General features: G+C 44.4%; 1 protein-coding gene across 1 annotated transcript; it reads left to right on the top strand.

The window, feature by feature from the left end:
• The first annotated feature begins 7,354 nt into the window (after positions 1 to 7,354).
• Positions 7,355 to 21,959, top strand: LOC120850191 (zinc finger protein 1-like). The gene is made up of 3 exons (XM_040222623.3): positions 7,355 to 7,490; positions 13,142 to 13,264; positions 19,926 to 21,959. The coding sequence occupies exons 1-3, from the start codon at positions 7,439 to 7,441 to the stop codon at positions 20,390 to 20,392; spliced, it is 642 nt and encodes a 213-aa protein (XP_040078557.2). The 5' UTR covers positions 7,355 to 7,438; the 3' UTR covers positions 20,393 to 21,959.
• The last annotated feature ends 351 nt before the right edge of the window (positions 21,960 to 22,310 follow it).

Below are 22,310 nucleotides of genomic sequence, written 5' to 3'. Positions count from 1 at the left end.
AAAAAAAAAAAAGGGGGGGGGGGGGGGGTGGCGGGTGGAGAACATACTAATGTAACAATTCTGCTTTGCAGTAAAAATTCCTGAATAAAACACAATGTTATTATTTATGATAGACTATGATATATTCTGGCGATATCTTTTTCAAATTCAATATTTAGCAAGGGTACTGTGAGAAACTTTGAGTAAACTGCTCAATAGGTTTATTCTTATTTTCAACCTTCTTGTTTCATTACCACCTTTATATAGGTTTTATGTGTTTGAGGTACAGTCAGTGGAATGAATTAAAACCAAATTAGATAAAGGAGTGGAAGCAAGCTTGGAAATAACCTTAACCAGTTGGATTGTTTTTAAAACGTATATTTATCATTCACATGCCGATTTTTGTTATAAAGTTCTTTGTATAAAGTGTCATTTATATTCATAACCTAATGATAAAAGGTTTTTCTAGTCCGAATTAAGAATTTTAATTTTGTTACAACCTTTAGAACCTGAATGAAACATAAATTTGTGTGCTCAAGATTACGCTGTTCTAAGATTATTTCCGAGGAATCTACTATTTAGTTTCAATTTTCTTTCATACCCACAATAACCACTGCAGTCCCTACTGTCCATCAATCAGCATCTTGTTGCCATGCCTAGCACTTCTGTGTGCAACCAAAGAGCTAGTTCTGTATTTGAGGGAATCAAACCTGCCATGCAGTTGATGCTAACAAAAGGTTGTACAGTAGGCATGTCTTTTAGTTGGATAGGCCTGCACACAAATCTTAATATATAATATTTGCAGTGGTATGAATAAAAACAAAGTGTGCGCTTGTGCTCCAAAAGTACTTTTGGCTTCTCCAAAATAACTTGGGCCAATCACATCACTGGATACATCAAAGCTAGGCTGACCGTTCAGTGTCCGGATGTTGTAACTAGACCAGTCGCAAAGATCGCAATATGAGTGTGAACGCTTCTCCGCTTGTCGCCGCAGAGGCATGTTCACGCTCATATTGTTTCCGATAGTACATCTGATATGCTCCTCGTTCCCGCAGCATCTTCCCCACGACACTAAAGAGAGCGAAAGAGGGACTCTAGTGCAGTTGCTTTCTAGCCCTTGCCCGCTTGCCCGCACTTCCTCATTGCCTCCACGGCCGCCTCTGTTGTCTGCTACAGACAGTTCCCTGCATTCCTTTCGATGCCGCGGAGGGCACCGCACACTTTGCAAAAGGATCATTGGACACTGCAATGTTCCTTTTTTTGTTGTGGGGGGACAGTACAACTGCAGTGTCTTACTTAGATGTGCATCGTGCTATAGTGATTACACAGCCACGCGTCCAAACTCTTTGCATCGCGCTGCTTTTGTGTTTCCGTCTTTCGTGCTAGATGTTGTAAATGTCTTGTGGCGTGACCCAGATTTGTTTTGAACATTTGCTCTGTTTGAATGTGTTGTGGCTGCACACATTCCTGTTGTTGGGACTAGTTGTACACCGTGACAATCTGTTGCAGGTCTAGGTTAATTTACCTGAAATGCCATAACTGAGCAGACTTCACCAAAGCAGATGCACGTGTCCTTTTATTTTTATTTTATGCACTACTAACTGATTTTTGTTTTGTTTCCTCTTTGCTGTGTCTAAAGCCACAGTCTGATTGCTCATTCATCATTTAAGAGGCGTGGTGTTCGCTACAGGGATGATGACAGAATTAATTTCAAACAGACCTCGAGCACGCTTAAAGCACGTTCGTTTCATACTGCTTATTGCGCAAAAAAACGCTGACTTGGAGAACCGTGTCTTTTTTCTTTCTAATTTTAAAAGCTTTTTTTCGGAGCACTTCAATCGATATTTGTTAGTCGCACGTCATACTAGGATTGGAGATGTGGCTTTCCAGTGAAATTTGTAACAGTGAGCTTTTGCTCGATGAAGATTATAAAATTTATCAGAAAGGGTGAGAGCGTAGCGGAGGCGGAGGTGTACTCGCTGTTAACAAGTACTTTCACGCTGTTCCTGTCGATTTAAATGCCAACATTGAAGTGTGAAATTTTCATTTTTTTTATGGCCTGATTGGTGTATGGTACAGACTGCCACAAGCTTTGTGTTATTTTATTTGTGATCTTTGTATTTGCCTCAATGATGTTACTTCTCGTTATGCCGCATGTCCCGCATTTTTCAGAGGTGATTTTAATTACCCAGGCATTGACTACTTTTGACTACTACTACTACCTGGATGTAGAAATGCCTCTGGGGATCCAGACTTCTTGAATGTTTTCCACGCACACTGCCTCAAAAAGGTTGTTTTTGAGCCTACTCGAAGGCACTTCATTCTAATAAACTTATTTTCAACGACTGTCTCTAAAACAATTAAGCGTGTGAATGTTCTCTAGAAAATCAATGGTAATAAAATGGTTTTAATTGAAGCAGATATTGTTATTCAGCACCCCCTAATTAGTGTAAAGTAATCCACGACTATTCCAACACCAAGGCTGCCGAAATTGGCACAGCTATGAGCAATATTCTTGCGTATGCAGCAGGTATGTCGAAGAAAATTGGATGACCTTTAAAGATCATTTCTGTGTTCAGCAACTTGGTACCAAAGATCAAAAAGCTGTTCGACCCGCAACGTTTGTGGTTTTAAAAAAATGTGTGTTTTTATGAACAAAGGCTGCAAGCTTTAAGTTGTCGGAGCGAGGGTCCATCACCATGTTCAAGGGCCGCTACCGCCTGCCCGAAGTGGACACAAAGTCCGAAGCGCGCACCAGCGCATAAAGAATAGATGGGTCACATTGGCCCATTCGTCTGGGCCCGCATCGAAGCGGTGCAGTGCGGTTCGTTGTACAGGGAAGGCTAGGGGGGAGAGGAGAACTTCTTTCTCTTCACACCAGCCTTCCATGTAGTAAAGTGGAAAGAGCTTACTGCACTGCACGGGTGCGGTGTGCTTCGACGAATAGGGACCGAGAGCGCGGAGACGTGTAGGTGAACCCCATGGCATTGTTGTAAATGACTACTAACAAACCATTCCTGTTATACTAATAAATGTGGTTTCTTGTTTTGGAAACTCCGGCTTCGTGTTGTTCCTCCAGGATGGGCATGCAGCAAGGCAACCATTCCGTAAGGTCTAGTCACCAATCGTTCCAACCTGAGCTCGGTGTTCAGACGTCCCGGCGCGTTCTCGTCTCCTTCGCTCCCCCACTTCCTCACTGGAAACATTATGCATAGACAAGAATGGTCTAAAGGGTGGCACTGCTTTCACGTTGGGAGGTGCGAGCATGAATAATTGCCTTGCTCACGCCAACGCTTGTGAAGAGTTCGATTGCCAACTTTAGTGACAGGCATTTTTCTGGCTCTGTTCTCAGAGAACAATCACTTTTCACTTTAGTGATGTAGCAAAAAATATGGAACAGGATTAAGCATGAAAACAGCAGACGGAGCAACACATTTGCTATCCTGTCTGCTTTTTTTATAACAATATGCTGACTACAGGAAGTATTAGAGATATCTTAGTAGCTTGAGAGAAATCGCAAAGAAATGTTATAGTAATACTGGTCACAATGCAGGTCGGCATTTCAATGTTACAGACTGCAGCAAGGTAGGACGAAGTGAGCAAGTAAGTTCCTTTTTTCTTTTTCTTTCACAGCTGGAATATTCCGATTATGGATGTAATCAGCAACTATCAGAGTGGAACGCTGTACGTAAGTGTGGCATTATCCAAGGCAGTGCGATATTGGTATTAGTAACTGACTTGTCTCTGTAGATTAAAACAGGGGTCTCCAAATGTTTTGGCTGAGGGGCCAGATTGGGGGATATGTCGCACCCTTGAGGGCCAAGAGATGAAGTGGATTCATTGCAATCCACTTATAACGATACCCCCAAATACAATATTTGATACCAGATATAACGATCAGTTTCTAGAATTCCTAGACAAGAAACGCTCAGTTTCTAGTCCAGACACAACGATAATCGGTTTCGAATGAATTTTCGAGTTTTCTCATCATTATTGTAAATGGAGCTTGCACACTACATAAATGCCAAAAAAGCTAAATAATTCGATAACCATTTCGGTACATTATTTCAAATTATAATAAAAATTTTAAAAAGCAGGTGAATAATGTTAATACTTTATTTTGACTAAAGGCCCGTTCACACTCTTGCGACTGCTTGCGACCTCTTAAACCTGGGTTCCTTAAAACTCCTTAAACCAGAGAACACACTGGCGCCATCTATTGGTAAGCAGTGTAAACTCGGCGGTCCGGCATATTTTTTTTTATTTCTCGCGCAATATCCTTTCTTTTTTGGCTCGAAAAGCTTTTGTCAATGTTATAAACGAGCCTTTCTATGGGTATTACGCACATTTGACCTCGGAAATCCCGCAAAACCTTCGCTTTTGTGAAATGCAGTTCTAGGTTCACCGCATAGATGGCGCCACAATGTCAGCGTGTTCCCTCATTCTAGAAACATTTAAGAAGTTGTAAGAGATCTCGTCTCTCTCAGTCGTACTCGGTCGCAAGAGTGTGAACGGGCCTTATGTTCCCTCATTCTAGAAACATTTAAGAAGTTCTAAGAGATCTCGTCTCTCTCAAGGCCCATTCACACTCTTGCGACCGAGTACGACTGAGAGAGACGAGATCTCTTACAACTTCTTAAATGTTTCTAGAATGAGGGGACACACTGACATTGTGGCGCCATCTATGCGGTGACCCTAGAACTGCATTTCACAAAAGCGAAGGTTTTGCGGGATTTCCGAGGTCAAATGTGCGTAATACCCATAGAAAGGCTCGTTTATAACATTGACAAAAGTTTTTCGAGCCAAAAAAGAAAGGATATTGCGCGAGAAATAAAAAAAAATATGCCGGACCGCCGAGTTTACACTGCTTCCCAATAGATGGCGCCAGTGTGTTCTCTGGTTTAAGAAGTTTTAAGGAACCCAGGTTTAAGAGGTCGCAAGCAGTCGCAAGAGTGTGAACGGGCCTTCAGTCGTACTCTGTCGCAAGAGTGTGAACGGGCCTTCTCACACTCTTGCGACTGCTTGCGACCTCTTAAACCTGGGTTCCTTAAAACTTCTTAAATCAGAGAACACACTGGCGCCATCTATTGGGAAGCAGTGTAAACTCGGCGGTCCGGCATATTTTTTTTAATTTCTCGCGCAATATCCTTTCTTTTTTGGCTCGAAAAACTTTTGTCAATGTTATAAACGAGCCTTTCTATGGGTATTACGCACATTTGACCTCGGAAATCCCGCAAAACCTTCGCTTTTGTGAAATGCAGTTCTAGGGTCACCGCATAGATGGCGCCACAATGTCAGTGTGTCCCCTCATTCTAGAAACATTTAAGAAGTTGTAAGAGATCTCGTCTCTCTCAGTCGTACTCGGTCGCAAGAGTGTGAACGGGCCTTAACACGTTTAGCTATGACATAAAAAAAAGACCCAGAAAACACACAGTGGTAGAACTCAATAAAAATATGCAACATTTGTGATACAAGACACTAAGCGCAATTTGTACATGCGACGCAAATAAATATTAACACGTTAAAATGACGTAGCCCTAAGGTAAGGGCAAACACTCAAGGAGGTTAATGGGCAGGAGGTGGCGTCCCTATCCCCAATGCATGGAGCGAAGTGTAACGGAAGTAGGCGTGGCCACGAGCCGCAACGAGCATTTCCTGACCAATGGGAAGCCTAGTGAGTGGGCGCCGCCATTAATTTCGGTGCAAACAACCGCGTTGCGATGACATTTTTATGGCAACGCGACTGTGTGCACCGAAAGTAATGGCGGCACCCACTGTTGTTTGAAACAGCGCTTAACGGGAGACTTTTAAACCGGTATGGTCGGCATTGGATGAGATTATTATAAACGAACGCCTGGTTGCCCAGCAGACAGTAAGTGACTAGAATTGAGACGTTCTAGAGGACGCACCGTGAAGGACTTGGCGGCGCGCAACGCATTTTTTAATAAACAGCAGCAGCAGATCGCACGAGCGCGCATGCAAGCCAGGAGCGCACAGAACAACGGGCTTGCGCTTCCAGTTCTGACTTCGCTCGCACATAATGTGGAACTAAGTATAAACACTCGCGCTGCAAAGCATTTGCATCGTGGACGCCCACGGCGGACGCCGACCGCATCGAAAGCTAGCCTCGTGAAGCACACGCCGGAGCAGATTAGAAAGCAGACGAACCGCCGGCTCTATGCCGCCGGTGCGCTACCCCACGGTGCCCACGGCCTCGGAACGGGTGCGCAAGGCAGTCTGGGATTAAACGCCTCTTCCGGTTTCACTCAGGCTGACGTCATGCCGGGTCCTGTCTGTGACGTACTTGGCAAACACTGGTGATTATGGCGATGACAATATGTAATAAATATAGCACAAAACTAATCAAACCTGCGGGCCGGTCAGAAGGCTTCCGCGGGCCAGATCTCGCCCTCGGGCCGTGAGCGAATGACATTTTAGCGAACAGCGACTTCTGAGCGAATCGACGTTTTAGCGAATAACGGGTACGCGCGTTAACTTTACGCCGCTTCGCCGCTTCGCGGCGACAGTCTGCGGCGGCTCATTACAAAAATGTAAACCCACTTGGCCCACCCGAAAACGCCGCTTCGCGGCGTCCGACTATTCGCTAAAGTGTCATTCGGTGAAACGTGGGCGTTCGCTCAAACGTCATTCGATCAAGTGAGTGCCTCCCCTCCTTGTCTATCTGTTCCTGTCCCTTCCACTTGCGGTTCATCCAGCTCTCCACCCAGTCTGAAAGCGAATTATTGAACGATCACGGCCTCCGACGATCCGCGTTCGGCGCTGTCTCTTTCGGTCACGGTGACCGTGGCGTCGGCAGTTGTGTCAGTGAAAGCGAATTTTTGAACGCCCACCCACCAGTGTATTCACCAAATAAAGTTCTGAACACGAACACTAAGCACATAGAGCACTCTAAAAGAGAGCTTGCAGAGTTATCGGCTGCTTAACTGTTTGAAAACGGTTCAAGGTTCAAGCTTCAAAGTGTTTAATGGCACAACGCCCCCGTTATTCGCTAAAACGACCATTCGCTCAAATGTCGCCGTTCGCTAAAATGTCATTCGCTCTTGTGATATGGACCCCAACCAGCACAACTTCCACGCAGCCTAGTCAGCCGAGTGCCTGAGGCAGCCAAAAGGCAGAAAGAAGCCCGTACTGCCCGTACAACTAAGTGCTGGCTGCCTCCTCGGCTGTGTGTTAACAGGTGAAATGATTATGATGAATATACAAATCCACGGTAACCGGTTAGAGTGTTCTCTGTGTAGCAGTTTCTTTAAAATTTGCTGACTCACTACAGCCTGAAAAACGCGGCGCGCAAAAACAGAACTACAACACGCGAGTCTGGTTCCTAGTCCTGTCCAAGTCGAAGCCTATCCAAGCCAATTCACACAACAATGGCGCCAGTTGGGTTGACGGTGGTCTGATCGTCTGCGATTGTGGTCTGCGTCTGGTGTGCGTGACATGAATGCATGATGAATGTTCGATGTGTGCAGTATCATACACAGGGGGCTATGGTGGTACGTTGGTGGTGTCAACTCTCGTTCCCGCAAACAGGAAAGGAAACATTGCAGTTGTGAGTCGATCCTGTCGACTGCAAGGGAAGCTGCGAACGGTTTTCTTGCACGAGCATATGAACATGCATCGCGCTAGCCGCTTCCAAAGTCGTGCTCATTTCTTTCGCTTCTTGAACTAGCTTTCGAGAACCGGTTGGCTGGCCCGGGCGGAAGGCTTTGCATTGTGAGCTCTCCTTTCACTGGTGTCCGACTTCATTTCACCGTAATTTAAAGAACAACGCTGTCAAAGCTGCTTCCACGAGCCTGTGCCTTGATTTAGCGCTTGATTCGCACGCGCTCTTGTGCAGTGCGCTCGTGCCAGTGGCTTCGACAGTTGCACCCCCGCGGCCATTATGAGTTGAAGCATTCGATCTGATCTTTTTTCAGCGCCTGCGGTCCCCACAAACTTCATTATCTTTCAGTTTGTCAGATAATCCGAAGTATGGGGCCTCAACTTTGCATTTTATTCCTAGATTTAACCATAGATTGCTCAACAACTGACAGGCATGCCTAAGAAGCACGAAGGACTGTTTCACCTCATACGGGGTGTCCCCGAAAAAAAATTTACAGGGTGTTCTTTTTTGCCGCAAAAATAAATTACGCATCGCCGACTGCTCATTTTCTGCCCAAAGGTGGCGCTAAAGGTCCGAATCAGATGCCAAAGTTTCAGCACAAACCGATATTTTATTCAAAAGTTGCGAGTGATTTTATGATATTTTCAATGGGAAATTAAGGCACATTTTCGCCCGTTTTTGGTTTCTGGCGCCATAGAGGTCCACGTGTTCGAGACCTGCGTTGGCCATCATTTTCCCAATAAAATGTTTTGAAATCGCATAACTTTTGAACAGATATTGGTCGGGCTGAAACTTTGGCATATGATTCGGACCCCTAGCGCTACCTTTCAAAGGAGAATGAAGGCTCGGTAAAGCATAGTTTATTTTTGCGATAAAAAAAGAACATTAATTTTTTGGGGCGGATAACCTGTACATAGCTTGCAAGCATCGCCTTTGCTGGGTATTGACGGTCATTTCTACTTGCTGGTTTCTTTTAACTTCAACTTCTGTGGTGTAAAGAAATACCGCATATGAAATACCGGCATGGCTGCAAATGACGTCGCATGTAAGCTGTGTGGTGACCTCTATAGTACTCGTAACTATGAAGTGCTGTGGAAAAAAACATAGAAACATGGATTAAAAGCACTTGATTAAATTATCCTGGGATTAAAGCCTCCGAGCTTAGGTCCATACGTAAATTCAGAGAGAGAACAGCAACGGACAAAGACACATGAGCCCAACTTGCAACATCTGTTTACCTTGAAGCATGTTTTTTACGGAAGAGAAAAGAGAGGGAGGGGGACAGGAAATCATACTGCTCTTGAAGGCATGCTTTTTTGAAGCAGAATCGCAACCAGTACAGCGAGTTAAAGAGGATTGTAGCATTGAATGTAGTTGATAGCCCAACCCATACACAGAAATATTTGTTACAGCTTGCATGCTGTAACAAAAATTACAGCATGCAAATGCAAACAAGTGGCAAGATGCATGTTCAGCCCCCCATGAAGCCCCTAAAGTGTTTGAAGCATGATTCAGAACATAGTCTTTAATTGTTCTTGACAAAAATTGGGGTTCATTCTTTGAGCAGTATTAAAAGTTTGATTTCAGTGCTTGTGCCTTGTCTTGGTGAGACTTGGCACAGTCCATTGCTCGTTTTGCATTGTCCACCCGACGCAGCTAGTGAGAATATGATTTTGCGTTATAGTCTTCTGTTATCGTGTACTACAATCTTTGACTGCATTTTCGCCTTGCATCGGCACATTGCACCATACTAGTTTTGACAACAGCATTTCATCCACAGAAGAAGTGCCTACCAGTGGGAAAATCCGGTGAAGGCACATTTGTGCTGTGTCCAGCTTTAGAATGGAAAAGGGCAGGGGAATAATTGGTGTACATCCTTTTTAAGCTTGCTCCTTAAATGGCTTACCACTTGTCTCGATTATATTTCATGTATCATTTAGTGCAGCTTTTACAGTTATCCCAGGATGGACTGCAAGACTGCTGTATCTCATCTTGAAGTAAAACCTTGGATTATTGCATTAGGGAGCACTCTGGCAAGTTCAATCAAATACAAAATGTAAAAAAAAAAAATTGCAAAAATAAATTTTACATTGACAAAATTTCAGTTTCTACCCAAATGTAGTGCTAGCAGCCCAAACCAGATGCAAGATTTTCAGAATGAACCCTTTTATTATTAAAAAGTTATAAGTGATTTTCGGAAAGTTTAATGGCAAGACGATAGCCTACAAAACCCACGAATACATAGGGCTAAATAGCACAAACTACCAAGAACGGGCACTTTTTTGCCTTTGAAACTCTCAGAAAATCACTTGTAACTTTTGAAAAGTTATTGGTTCTGAAACTTTGGCATCCGGTCCAGACAGTTAGCACTCGGCTTTGTTTGGCTTTGTTTAGTTACTCGATTCTTTGTGCTTGCATATGTTTGGAAAGCGACATATGAACGATCTAATCAACTCTGGAATGCTTACATGTAGACTGGTCGGTACAGGATAAAAATACATGCCGGGGAGCTGGCGGCATGTTTGGTACCCATCTCTCTTTCTTTTTTGCCCAACCAGGAGTGGGGTTTGGTGGCAGAGTGTATTAACGCACCACGTCTCGTAGTGCGTGGAGCGAAAGCTTGTACTGCAGAACCCAGGGATCCTGCGTTCAATCCCCACCCTGTCTCTTCCAGGGTAAATGAGCATCATTCCGGCGTGCAGTTGTGAATCACCACTGTGTGGAGAAGACCCCAGGCTAGCAGTTGTACCGCTCGGGCTAAGTTTCTCATCTACATTTCAGACACCAGACGCCCATGGAAGCTGACTAACTTTTAGCTTTCTTACCATACCCACAACATAATTGTTATTTATAACCAGCAGTGTGATATTTGGAGCTTGTTTTCATCATGCTTTTTGTGGAGACTGATAACCCTACGTAAAATCTTGGGGCGAGTGACAGCAAAAATAAATGTGATGGGAAGATTGTAGGACGCAAAGAAGAGCTGCTCTTGTGAAAGAGCCACGAAAATGTGGTGCTGAAAGGGTCGATAAAAGTATAACAAAGAAGCGCTGTTAAAATTAAAAGCGCTATAGTGGCAATACTAAAATCACTCTAGCTTCTATTTTAGTTAACAAATTCATGAAGACTGTCTATTTGTGCAATCAGTCGTCCTGGTTTTCTTTTTCTTTTTCAGACTTTGTACTACCACTTCCGGCTTTGGTTTCACGTCAATGGCCCTGAGGAAGCCGAAATGTATTTCTGCGCAATGAACTGCCATGGAACCTTGGCATCTCTGCTTTGCTGCACTTGAGTCAACATAGCTTAAATTGTCATACCTTTTCGCTTACTGGTGGTGATGACCTCCTGAATGCCCCATCTTCGCAAGTCTAGCTGTAGCACTGTTAGTTGGGCTGCCGCATCTTTGTAAAAAGTGCACGATCCGGAATGTATGAGCTTCATCGTTTGTCCGCATTCTGTACATTGAGTCCGGTTGATTGCATATATGTTACTAAATTCTCTCACTGCCAGGATACTTGTTTTATATAATCATTGCTCTCAGCTTTTTTATTCACGTGCTAAGCAATGCAGTGCGGAAGTTTGTCTGCTTCTTGCACAGGAGTTGCAATGATGTCAGAGCGCTGAGCTCTTATTGACTGACTGACAAAAAATAGTGGGTAGCTGTCAAGGCATCTAGCATTGAGGCCTACCCGCTATCCTTCCAGTCAAAGCCAATCAAAGCTCGGCGTTGTTCTGAGGTCACCGCAACTCCTGCGCAAGAAACAGACGACTTCCTCTCCACATAGGTTTCATTTTATTTTCTGTATGTATGTGTGCATATAAATGCAGTGTAAAGACGGAGTCATTTACACAACATATTCAGTGACATCAGTAGCTTTGTCATAAAAGGTGGCTGGACACTTTCTACTTTTTATCATTTCCTTCTCTTCCACATTTTTTACCTCTATCCATTCTCTCTCAAGAGTATTTTGATTTAGATGAAAACAATTACGATTATTTGTATAAAGGTCTGATCTATTTTCCTTGAAGCAGAAAGTGCACGGAGCCCTACCCTCCTTTCTTTGTGCCTTTACTTTTTATCATAAAAACTTGAGAGAGGAGAAAACTCTGAGGATGTTTTGCCCTGCAGAAGATGGAGGTTGTGCATCTGCGTTTGATGTTTGTGTCGATATCCCTGCTGGAGCAGATTGTCTTGCTGTTCTCGAGTCTGCTTTTATCGGACAGAATGTGTACTGCACCACTAATGAATTTCACTGGATGGTGGCACATGCAGCTTGTGCCAGTGTTGCATTGATATTGGAAATATTACCATTTTACGGTAATGCATTTTTACAGCTACGGTGGTCTTGCAAATTGGCCTGCAGGGAAAACTAACCATAGAAACAAGTTGACCTAGTCCCCCTTTGTTTCACGAAACATGACTGTGGTGTTTTTGCTGTTTTCAAGTGTTCTATTAGGGAAAAGAAAATGTGATTTCCGACACTCCTAGAATGTCTAAATTGTTTCACATTTCCCATTGCCATGCATGCCAACTTTCAGTGCTTAGCTGTGTGGACTTTTCACTCAAATGAGCCGATTTCTCATTCACATCTCAGAAACACAAAAGTCGGTTTCAAGGTTTCCACTCAATCAAACATGTAACATCAAGAAGTAGTGCTCTGAGCATTTTGTACTAGGGTGAAGCACATTTTCTAAATCGAGCTTAGTCTATTTAGAGACATTGTCTCTAAGGAAGGCAAAAGGGAAGCTGAAAACTATTTGGAAATAGGGTGAATAGAAGTGGTCTTGATTGCAATGTAAATCAAGCTGAGATTGGGCTAGAAAACGAAAATCAAAAACGTAAAAGACGAGAAAAACAAAAAAGTTGTTTCAAACGAAATGGAGTTTTGAACATTGTCTATCTTTTTCTGTTCTCTTCCACTTTTGAATCTTTTGTTGCTGGAGTAAGAAATAAAAGTTAAGAAGTGGAAGAAATGATAACAAGATAGACACAAATGCTTTACTAGGGGGGAATACATTATACTCTCCTATTAGACAGAACAACGGCTGCACCGAATTCTCCCTTGGTGGAGTGGTTTATTTGGTGACGCCCTTCCCCCCACTCCCCTTTCCTCTCGCTGCCAGAGCACGTGACCAGGCAACACCTCGGAATGCAGTGCCTTTGACGGGGTCGCTGATGCGAAGACAGTACCGCCGCTACCGTCGCGAGTGTTTCTGCAGTTCTTTGTTGTAATTTTTTTTTCATGTATTCTTAGGGAGTGTCCTGTATTCCCCCTAGTAAAGTATTTGATAGACATCTCAAGCTTAAGCAAACTTGAGGCACTCTCGGTGGTTTTTTTTTTTTTTTTGTTTCTGCCACTTCCATTTTTTTTTAATTTTTTTACTTTCTGACCCAGTCTCGGGCTAATTTACATGACGGTAAACTCTCACCAGCTTGACTGCACTCTGTCTTTTCGAGAATCTTCCGTCCCTTTTAGAAGCATGCAACGTCTGCAAACACCGGTAACGAGCGGGCTTTCCTCCTCGTATTTTCCCCCACAGAACCCAAAGAGACGGTACGCGCCGTAAAAGTCGAGGTCTCTCGTTTCGAGGACTGGAACACCTCATGGAGCGTTCAAGAGGAGGGCCACCGGAGCTCAACTGCACCTGAGGGCAGGGCGGAAGGTCAGTACCAGTGCTACTTCTCTCCAAACCCTCACAAAGTCGCAGCTGTGGTGGCCCAACGTGAAAGTATGCCCGAGGGTATGGCGGCCCTATGCGAGAGGACATGCAGGGCTTCGAGCGCTTCGTCTGCGAGCTGTGTGGCAAGGTGCTCTTTAGAATGGGGCCTTTGAGAGACCATCTGAGATGTCACGCCGGAGAGCGACTGTTCGAGTGCGACAGATGTGTGCGACAGTTTTTGTTGGAGTGCAGCTTGAAGAGGCACAATAAGACGCACGCCTGCCAGAGGTTTTCTTTTTTTACTGCTATAGCAATCGTCGAAATTTTGCGGCAGGTCTCAAGGTGTGTTTGTGTGTCTTTTGTGGCCCGCTAAATTTAGCAGTGAATCTCAGCGTCACGTGACAATGTTTCATCTCAATTCATTCGCTAAATATAGTGGGAACGTTTTCGTGACATTACGATACGATTTCCCGGTGTCGAGTGATGTCAGCATCACATGACCAGGTTGTTTGATGTCAAATGTCAAAACATTGTCATCACATGACCCCACATATTGAACAGTGTGTCAGCTCTCGCAGCAGTTCCCTTGCAAGGCAAAACAAGGAACCATCAATTTGTTTTTCTTTCCAGAGACTAGGACAATTGAAAAGTGTTTGTCTGTGAGCAACCTCTTTTATGTTTGTTTCTCTGTGAGCAGTCTCTTTTTTGTTTGTGTGATGAGACCGAGAAAGGATTATTGCGAGTGATAAGAACTGCTGGTGAAGGCATGCGGCGTAACGAAGGGCGCGATTGCTTTGAAAGTGAGTCACTGTTGTCGAAACAAGTATGTCGAGTTATGACACCCGGAAACAAAAACTGCAATTTGTGCTGCTGAACGTTAGCAGTTGTGCAGTCTTGCTTACACGTAGTAGACTAATTTACTTTGCCCATTCCATTGATAGCATTCTTAGGCCCGCTTCAGAGGGGGCACCTTCTCCCATCAACTTGACGTCACAAAACCAGCAACACGGCCCGCCCGTGTTCACATGCAGCAACCAATTTCTGCAATTTGCTACAGTAAACTTTCGTTAGTTCGACCTCGGTTCATTCGACTTTTCGTTTAATTCGATCCTGTTCAAAAGTCCCGGTGAATGCCCATACATTTCTATGGGAGGAAAAGTTCGATAGTTTGAACTCGGGACGACTCCGCATCGGATAATTCGTCTCGAGCGAATGCGCGCGGGCTCATATTGCACGGCACCACGGCAGGAAAACCATGAACGTACGGCAAAACACGGGCCCTTTGGTGCAAAACCGAATGTGCGCAAATATGCGCCTGCTCCTCTACGCCGTTGAGATGGTCCGTAGCGAATGACACGAGCCGGCGCAACCAATTTGGCATGGAGTAGCGCGGAGAACATAGCACGTGGTCGGGCGCGGAGACAGCACGCGCTCTCAAAGCGCTTTTCTGTAGCATCGTGTGTGGTCTATCTTGTGCGCCGGAAAGCGCGAATTCCCTGTTCCTTTTCTTTTTGTTGTTAATTTTTTATTATTATTATTTATTTTTTTTAGTCGCCGACAGTTTGGTTTTTCGGTGCCAAAGTCGCCTTGTAAAGCTTTCTCAGTGCGCGCTCTCAAAGCGCTTTTCTGTATCTTTTTGTGCGGTCCATCTTGAGCATCGGAAAGCGCAAATTCTCTTTTCCTTTTTTTGTTATTTTTCTTTGTCGCCGACGGCCTGGTTGCTCGGCGCCAAAGTCGGCTCGCAAAACTTACCTTCTTTTTTTTTTGCAATTTTTTGAGAACGTGACGTTTAGTTACGCTGCTCTCCGGAGCATGCTTTTGGACAGGCGTTTTAAAGGGATACTACAACGAAATTTCGGCGCTCATTTTTTGGTCTATATGTGTTCAAAAAAGCAGCATCATATCAAACATGCCAATATCTTGTTAAAAAAAGTCTTGAAAAGGAATTTTAAAACGAATTAAACGATTAGCAAAGAGCACCTGGTGGATGTCGCTAACGCCTCGCTTGTAATGCCCGTCTAGGAACCTTGACAGCTAGTGACGGAGGTTGTCTCGCCTCCGGCCACGACGAAAGAAGAGGGGAAGGAGGAATTCCCCTCTTCCCTAGAATGCCTTTTGTGTGTCTCAGAAGTCGCTATTGTCCCCCTACAAGATTACAGAAGATTAACCCGTCACTCAAAATTCGTACAAAAGTAGCCGCTTCGGTGGCTGGAACAACTAGGCTATCCTCTCGACGTCAGCCTCGCCGTAGCTTTGCTCGTCCTGAGACGACCTACGTCACGATTGCGTTGGATATCACGTGGTCTCCGCTGGGCCTTTTCCGAGCGCTTGCCAGAGTGGGCCGTTTATAACGAAAAATACAGCCACCAGGATCAAAATACAAAGGTGCGATTGTCATTTACAGATTTTGTGAATCATATTCAACCTATTTTTGAACACGACGGGAATATTTTAAATTTCGTTGAAGTATCCCTTTAAGCGCAGACGGCAGCAGACCATTCGTGAATACTTTGAACAAGGAAGTTTAATTTTAACCGTTTTTCTCTCCTTTTTTTAATTCAATCATTCGAATAATTAGACCAAATTTGAAAGTCCCGTCGAGGTTGAATTAACGTAAGTTTACTGTATCATCATTGTTACATCTTATTTTTCTTGCACTATTTAGACACAATTACGTGCTGTAAACATGTTTTTATACATTTAAATGGCGTTGAGAATACAAATTCATCTTTCTGAGACAGTTTATTCCCAAGAACGATCAATTTCAAACCGGAACAAAGTATTTAGTTGTCATCATCACGGGCTCAGGATATCACATGAAAATATCACGTCCCTGATTGGCCTGCTGTCGCTTTAAACGTCTTCGAATTGCTTCGAGTTGCTTGCTTGTTTCGAGCTGGACCAGATCTGAGCAATTTGTGTCGATCTAGGGAAAGCTAGGGAACAACCCACCAGCAACCCCAAAATTTCTCACAAAGTGGCCACGTCTGAAGCAGGCCTTACTTCGGGAAGGTTGCATGGTTGAAAAAGTATGATAACGCTTGGTCACCGCAAAATCTCGAGCCCACTTTCTTTTCTCGATCTAGCGTCGGTTATTCAACGGTGGGATCGCCACATGTGCGACTTGTCAACAAATGAAAATGTGGCAAGCTTGTGTAAAATGTATGTTTGCATTTTTTTTCCCTCCCCCAAGTTTGTCATAGTGGTAGTTTTTTTATTTCAGCCCTAATATCGTTGAAGAGATGCCTTAAATGTTTGCATTCTTTTTTTATGTTCTTTACTTGCACCTGTTATGTGTATATTTGTGTGCTGTGCTTTTAAAAGTACACTAAAGCCAATTTTGACATTGTATTTCTGATGGCTCTCACACGAATAACCCATTTCACAAAGCGTAAAAATGGATGAATTACTTGCGCAAGTGTCCCGCTTGTATGCATAAAATGCAGGAACAATTCACACCATTTGCATCCTTTGTGATAAGAAACGGAAGTGGAGGCCGTGGTCTCGTTCTCAGGAAAGTTCTGTAGCATCTGTCTTAGCCTTAACTAGTTCACACGTTTGTGTCTCAATGTGAATGACAGCATTTCAATGCTTGTAGTCGCTTACGACGAGACCACACACTGGCCCTGCCCATCAGGTACCCCTGGAACATTCCTGGTTTGCGTATTACTAGACTGAAGGTTTTACAGTATTTGCAAAATCCAATCAAACCACTCTCATGAAGCTGCAAGCGTTTAATATTTTGCAATGTAAGGTAGCTGGTTTGCCTCATCCTTACGAGGAGGTTTACCTCACAAGGAGGCAGACCAACTAATGTTTGTTCATCTCTGGCTTCTGCATACTTTCTGTGAACGCAGTGAATTACTTTTCTTTTAAATTACAACCCAAATATACTTTTCTGGATCCTGGTGTGCAAATTGTTTTGTAAAATTTGGTTTCAAGAAATATTTTGCATTTGGCAAGTTTCACCAAAGTCTGGTCTGGACAGAGTAAGTACACGTGAGATTTAAGTTAATGTTTTACTAAAGAAACACTAAGGGACTGTGCCGATGATTTGTTGAATTTTTTGTTTATGGATAGGCAAAGATGAGTGAATTTTCTGTTTATGGGATAAAAAAAGTCGAGTTCAAGGTTGAACTCTTTGCCCATGGTATTGAAATGGAGTGGATATGCAGAGCTTGAAGCCTGTTCCATTGACTGATATTTCCTCAGAACTGCGTGTCGCAGTCCTGTACAAGGTTACAGATTGTGTCGATATTAGAATGTGCTTGCTCCTTTACGTACAAAGAAAAGGCTGAGCAAATTCAGAAACATGCAGCACAGCTTGTGTCAGGCAAATATGATTCTCTGATAGCTCTTCCGATCCATGTGGTAAGTTGCCGGCACCTACCTCGGGCTGCATTTGGTTTATAACTAGGGCTCCGTGTTTTCGGATAAATCCGAAAAACTCCGAAAAACGCCCGTTGGTAAAATATTTGTCAATTCGGATTTATCCGATAAACTCAAAATATTTATGTTTCAATGCCACTCCCCCTCCCTCCGGCAAAAAAAGAAAAGTAAACAACTTTTTTTTTTTTTTTCTTACAGTTTGATCAGCACAGAGCCAATTCAATGGTCCTGAAAAATTCCACCGTAATTATTTTTCAAATCTCGGATCGTTGTCAAAAGGGGTCTTGCTGCTTGTCTGTTCAAGGTTTATTCAGGGCAACAGGTCGTTCGTTGTACATTCGGGTGACGACAAAAGCCACTCTTGGTTTGCAGTTTGGGCCACGCGATTTGTGATTTAGAGAAAGGAGAGGGTATGTTTTAGTAACAGTGAAAGCTATGGACCATAGGGATTGTATAAAATTAAGAAGAGCGGCAGTTCAAACTCTCTATTACCTCCTTAACCACTCCACCTCGTGCGGCCGCGGGCTAGATTGATGGAATTGGATGGGATGACTACGAGCTTCCTATCGACTACCTCCGGGAGTTTATTGATTTTAAGGTATCGGCGTTTACCGAAGCGCCCCTCGTGTGACTTTTGTCGTGGATAAATGAGTATCGCCAATGGCAGTGGCACCAACGCCAAATTCAACTGAAGGTTTTTCAGTTGAAACAAGCGCGTTTTATATTTTATCTGGCATACGTTTACATTCGGTTATTATCTATTTATTTATTTATTTTTAATAGAAAACACAGCGAAATTAAACTCAGAATTTCGGAGAATCGAGAATAAAAAAAAATATGAACTCCGATAAACTCCGAAATACACCCTCCGAATTGGGCGAAAAATAAACTCTGAAAACACGGAGCCCTATTTATAACATATTTATTGGTAGAGCTGGCATCAACGGAGAACAATACGTCGAAGAGACTTAACCCGTGTGTCCCCCCTGCACAGATCATCCTCTGAAAGCGTGCAAACACATGTGCAAAAGAAGCGTACGCTGTTAAGCTCACTGTCTTTCCGCGAATGGTACATTATCAGAACAAACCGAAATTGTTTCTGCGCCTTCTTCCTTTTTTTTAACTACTCAATGAAACTTGAAACAGTTACTGCATTCCCATCTTGATATACACCAACGTGCCTTTTACAAACAAGTCGTTTGCCCACACCACACTGCGCGTGCTCGGAGGCTAAAGCCCCTTCATGATTCAAAAGTAGCGCAAGGTGCGTCGATGCACGAGGCACATGCAACGTGCAGTCCTTGGGAAGATCATGGCGGCACAGCGCAGCACTGAGCTAGATTTCAGACGCCATGAATTTCCCAGAAGTGGCGCGCGGCACGTGCCTCGAGCATTTCTACAACAATGAATGGAGCCACTTTTCCCAGGATAGAGGGGCTTTATCGGAGGCAACACCGCCTAGCAGACAAGACCGTAGTGCTGGCATTTTTGCGTCGCCAACAAAGGCCCTTGCTGGATGCAGATTGGTAATGAGGGCTGCATCAGCACTCGACTTCGAGTCAAGTTTGAGCCGAACGTGGACGCAATCCTCCTGTTTAATTTGTTCTCAACGTTTGCCTTTGCTGATGACGACATCTCTATCAGCACAACGGCTTTGTTATCTAAAAGGTGTTGGCAGAAGCCAAATTTGCACGAGGTAAAGCATCTTGTTATGTGCAATGCCGACAGCAGCATCGCAGTGGCGCGACGTCAAAGAGCTGAGCTGGTGTATAGTTATGTTTTTTGTTTACTTTCGAGGACATAATTGTCTTGGGTTCCACTTTACGAACATACTCTTGTCATTCTTTCTAGAATGTTATATTTGTTAATACTATTAAGTCTTCTGCATCACATAATAATACACAGTGTTTTCTTTTATAGTCTCATTTGTCCTTTTTTGTTGCCCGATACTGCTAAGCCACAGGACGTTGTGAGTCCCGACAGAGGACACGGCGATTCACTTTTCTGTAAGGTAATTGTGTATGCTCGGCTTAAAAAAAGCAGAGCAGCACAGTAGTCTTTCACGTTGATCCAAGTTCAGCGTTGCCACAACGATGCACCGACGCTAACCCTCCCCCTGGGAGGCATGCACATGCGTGTTGCGTCGTCACCCCGCTTGACCTCAAATAATTTTTGGGCCCGTGATCCCTTCTCGGCCAACGAGGGATAGGCGCCAAGAGGAAAACAGATGCAGCACTCCGATTCTACCATTTAGTTACTCTACTTTTCCCCGCAGGTGCCGAAGAAATGTCCCTAGTCGCGGTGCCGCGGCAGAACTTTGGCTGCGGCATCTGCAACCAGCCATTCCCGTCCCGGGAGCTTCTGTTGCGGCACCGCAGGAGGGCGCACAACCGAATGGACGGGAGGGTAGAGTGCCGCTACTGCTCCTACTCTAGCAACCACATGGCGACCCTCGACGCCCACGAGAGAAAGCACACGGGCGAGAAGCCCTTTGGCTGTGGGACGTGCGGGAAGACATTTACGCGGAAGAGCAGCCTGAACCTGCACATGAAGACGCACATGCAGCGCAGGCCGTTCGGCTGCGACTCCTGTGGCCGGAGGTTCACGCAGAAGGTGCACCTGATCTGCCACCAGCGGCAGCACACGGGCGAGGCACCCTACGAATGCGACCGCTGCAAGATGAGGTTCAAGAACTCGTCGGGCCTCAGGTCGCACAAGATAAAGCAACACCCCGACAGTTAGCTCCGTTTAACATTGTCGCGAGCTTATGGGCAGGTTTTTGCTGGTTATTTAATGTATTTGAGTGCTCTTTTGGGCAGTTGGGATTCGGATTGTTGATGTATCTTGGAACTTGGTAAAAGAAGAAAAACCTGGTAGTCTCGGATTTGTTAAGGGGTCACTCGGGAGCTTTTAAGAGGTTCTCGAGAATGTTCTTGAGTGCACGGTGGCACACCTTTCTCGCAGGTTTGTGTTTTGCCTGGCATATTCTGGACTTGAATATTGCTTCGTGTGTCCGCTCGACACCTAGATGGTAACAGGGTGGTAGTTCTGGACTCCTTATGTCGCCTACACGGGCCAGTGTAGGGCACAGCTTTGGCACAAGTGCTGGGTCAGCGTTCGGCTGGGAATTGCATTAAAATCGGGGAGGACAAGAGTTTAAGCTGACGCGAAACTTACGGTCCAATCCGTGCACTACCCTGGCCCGCAGAAATTCCTGCTTTTTTATTTTTATCTAAAAAGGGGCCGAGTTTCTTTCTTTTGGTGTGCTTGTTTTCTCGACTATTCACGCCACTAAGGACACTGCACGCTTTGCAAAAGGTTAGTTGGACACTGCAGTAGATATATTCGAGATACTTTTGAGACCGGTTATAACAAAGTCGGCTATAACGAAATAGCGGCTACAGCGAAGTGATCACGATTTCCCATTCCCTTTTGCACTTTGTTAACCGAAGTCGGTTATAATGAAATAGCGGATATAGTGAAGTGATTTCCGATTCCCGTTGACTTCGTTATAACCGGTCTCGACAGTATGCGACCCTGGTTCAACGCTGTTGAGCATAAGTTAGACAGTACAGTACAACTGCAGCGTCTAACTTAAACTGGTGTGCATCATGCAGTAGTGATTACACAACTGCTGTTCCAAACTCATTGCATCCCACTGTTTTCATGTGTGCGTTTTTCATGCTAGATCTTGTAGGTGTTTCGTGGGCTGACCCAGATTTGTTTTGGATGTTTGCTCTGTGTTTGAATGTACTGCGGTTGTATAAATTCCCATTGTTGGGACAGGTTGTGCACCATTGCAATCCGTTTCAGCTTTGGGTGAGTTTACCTGAGAGTCCAGAAATGAGCAGACTTCGCCACAGCAAACACGTTTGTCCTTTTATTTTAGACACCAGTAACTTTTTTCTCGCTGCTATGTCTAGAGCTCCAGTCATACTGCTCATACATGGTCAAGAGACGCGGTGTTTGCTGCGGAGATGATGACAGAAATGTCTCCAGACGAACCTCAAGCACATTCAAATGTTTGCTTCATACATATGTATGCAACTTGTCTGGAGACCATTTTTGTATGACCGATCTAATGGCTGACCATCATGCAGTGATGAAGCTTGCCTCAGATTATCTTTTTGTATGATATGAGCATTGTGACCGTGGCTTAAGGATTGTTGAGTCACTGCAGTCATTGTAGCAGTACCCTAAGCATTATTTAATTGACGAACGGAAATGTAATGCCTCATGCTGTGCTTAGTGCCACATCATTGTAACAAATTCTTCTACCTGATGCATAATAAATGGTGTTGAATGAGAAGTACACGTTTGCGTTGGCAAAAGGCAGATTGTTTTATGTCGTAATTCCACCCGAGACTTGGTAGAGCGACGAGAAAAGCTTTGAAAGTGTTAAGTGGGAAAACATGGGGAGGGGAATGTCTCAAATTCTAAAACAAACAATACTAGTTTTCTTGTTTGAGAATTTTTCTGGTGTCTTTAAGAACCATGAATAAGCCGACTATAATTATTTACAGTGGAAACTTTATGCATAGGCAAGAATGCTCTAAAGCAGGGGTGGCTCCCTCCATAGGCGTAGACTATGGGGGGGCAACGGGGCTCGTGCCCCCCCTGGTGAAATCTGAGGGGGGGGGCAGAGCCCCCCCCCGAGCCC

This window comes from Ixodes scapularis, unplaced genomic scaffold (assembly GCF_016920785.2).
Source record: "Ixodes scapularis isolate PalLabHiFi unplaced genomic scaffold, ASM1692078v2 PGA_scaffold4__175_contigs__length_147842914, whole genome shotgun sequence".
NCBI classification, from domain to species: Eukaryota; Metazoa; Arthropoda; class Arachnida; order Ixodida; family Ixodidae; genus Ixodes; species Ixodes scapularis.
Note: the sequence above shows the minus strand (reverse complement) of the source record. Positions and strands in the feature narration are given on the sequence as shown.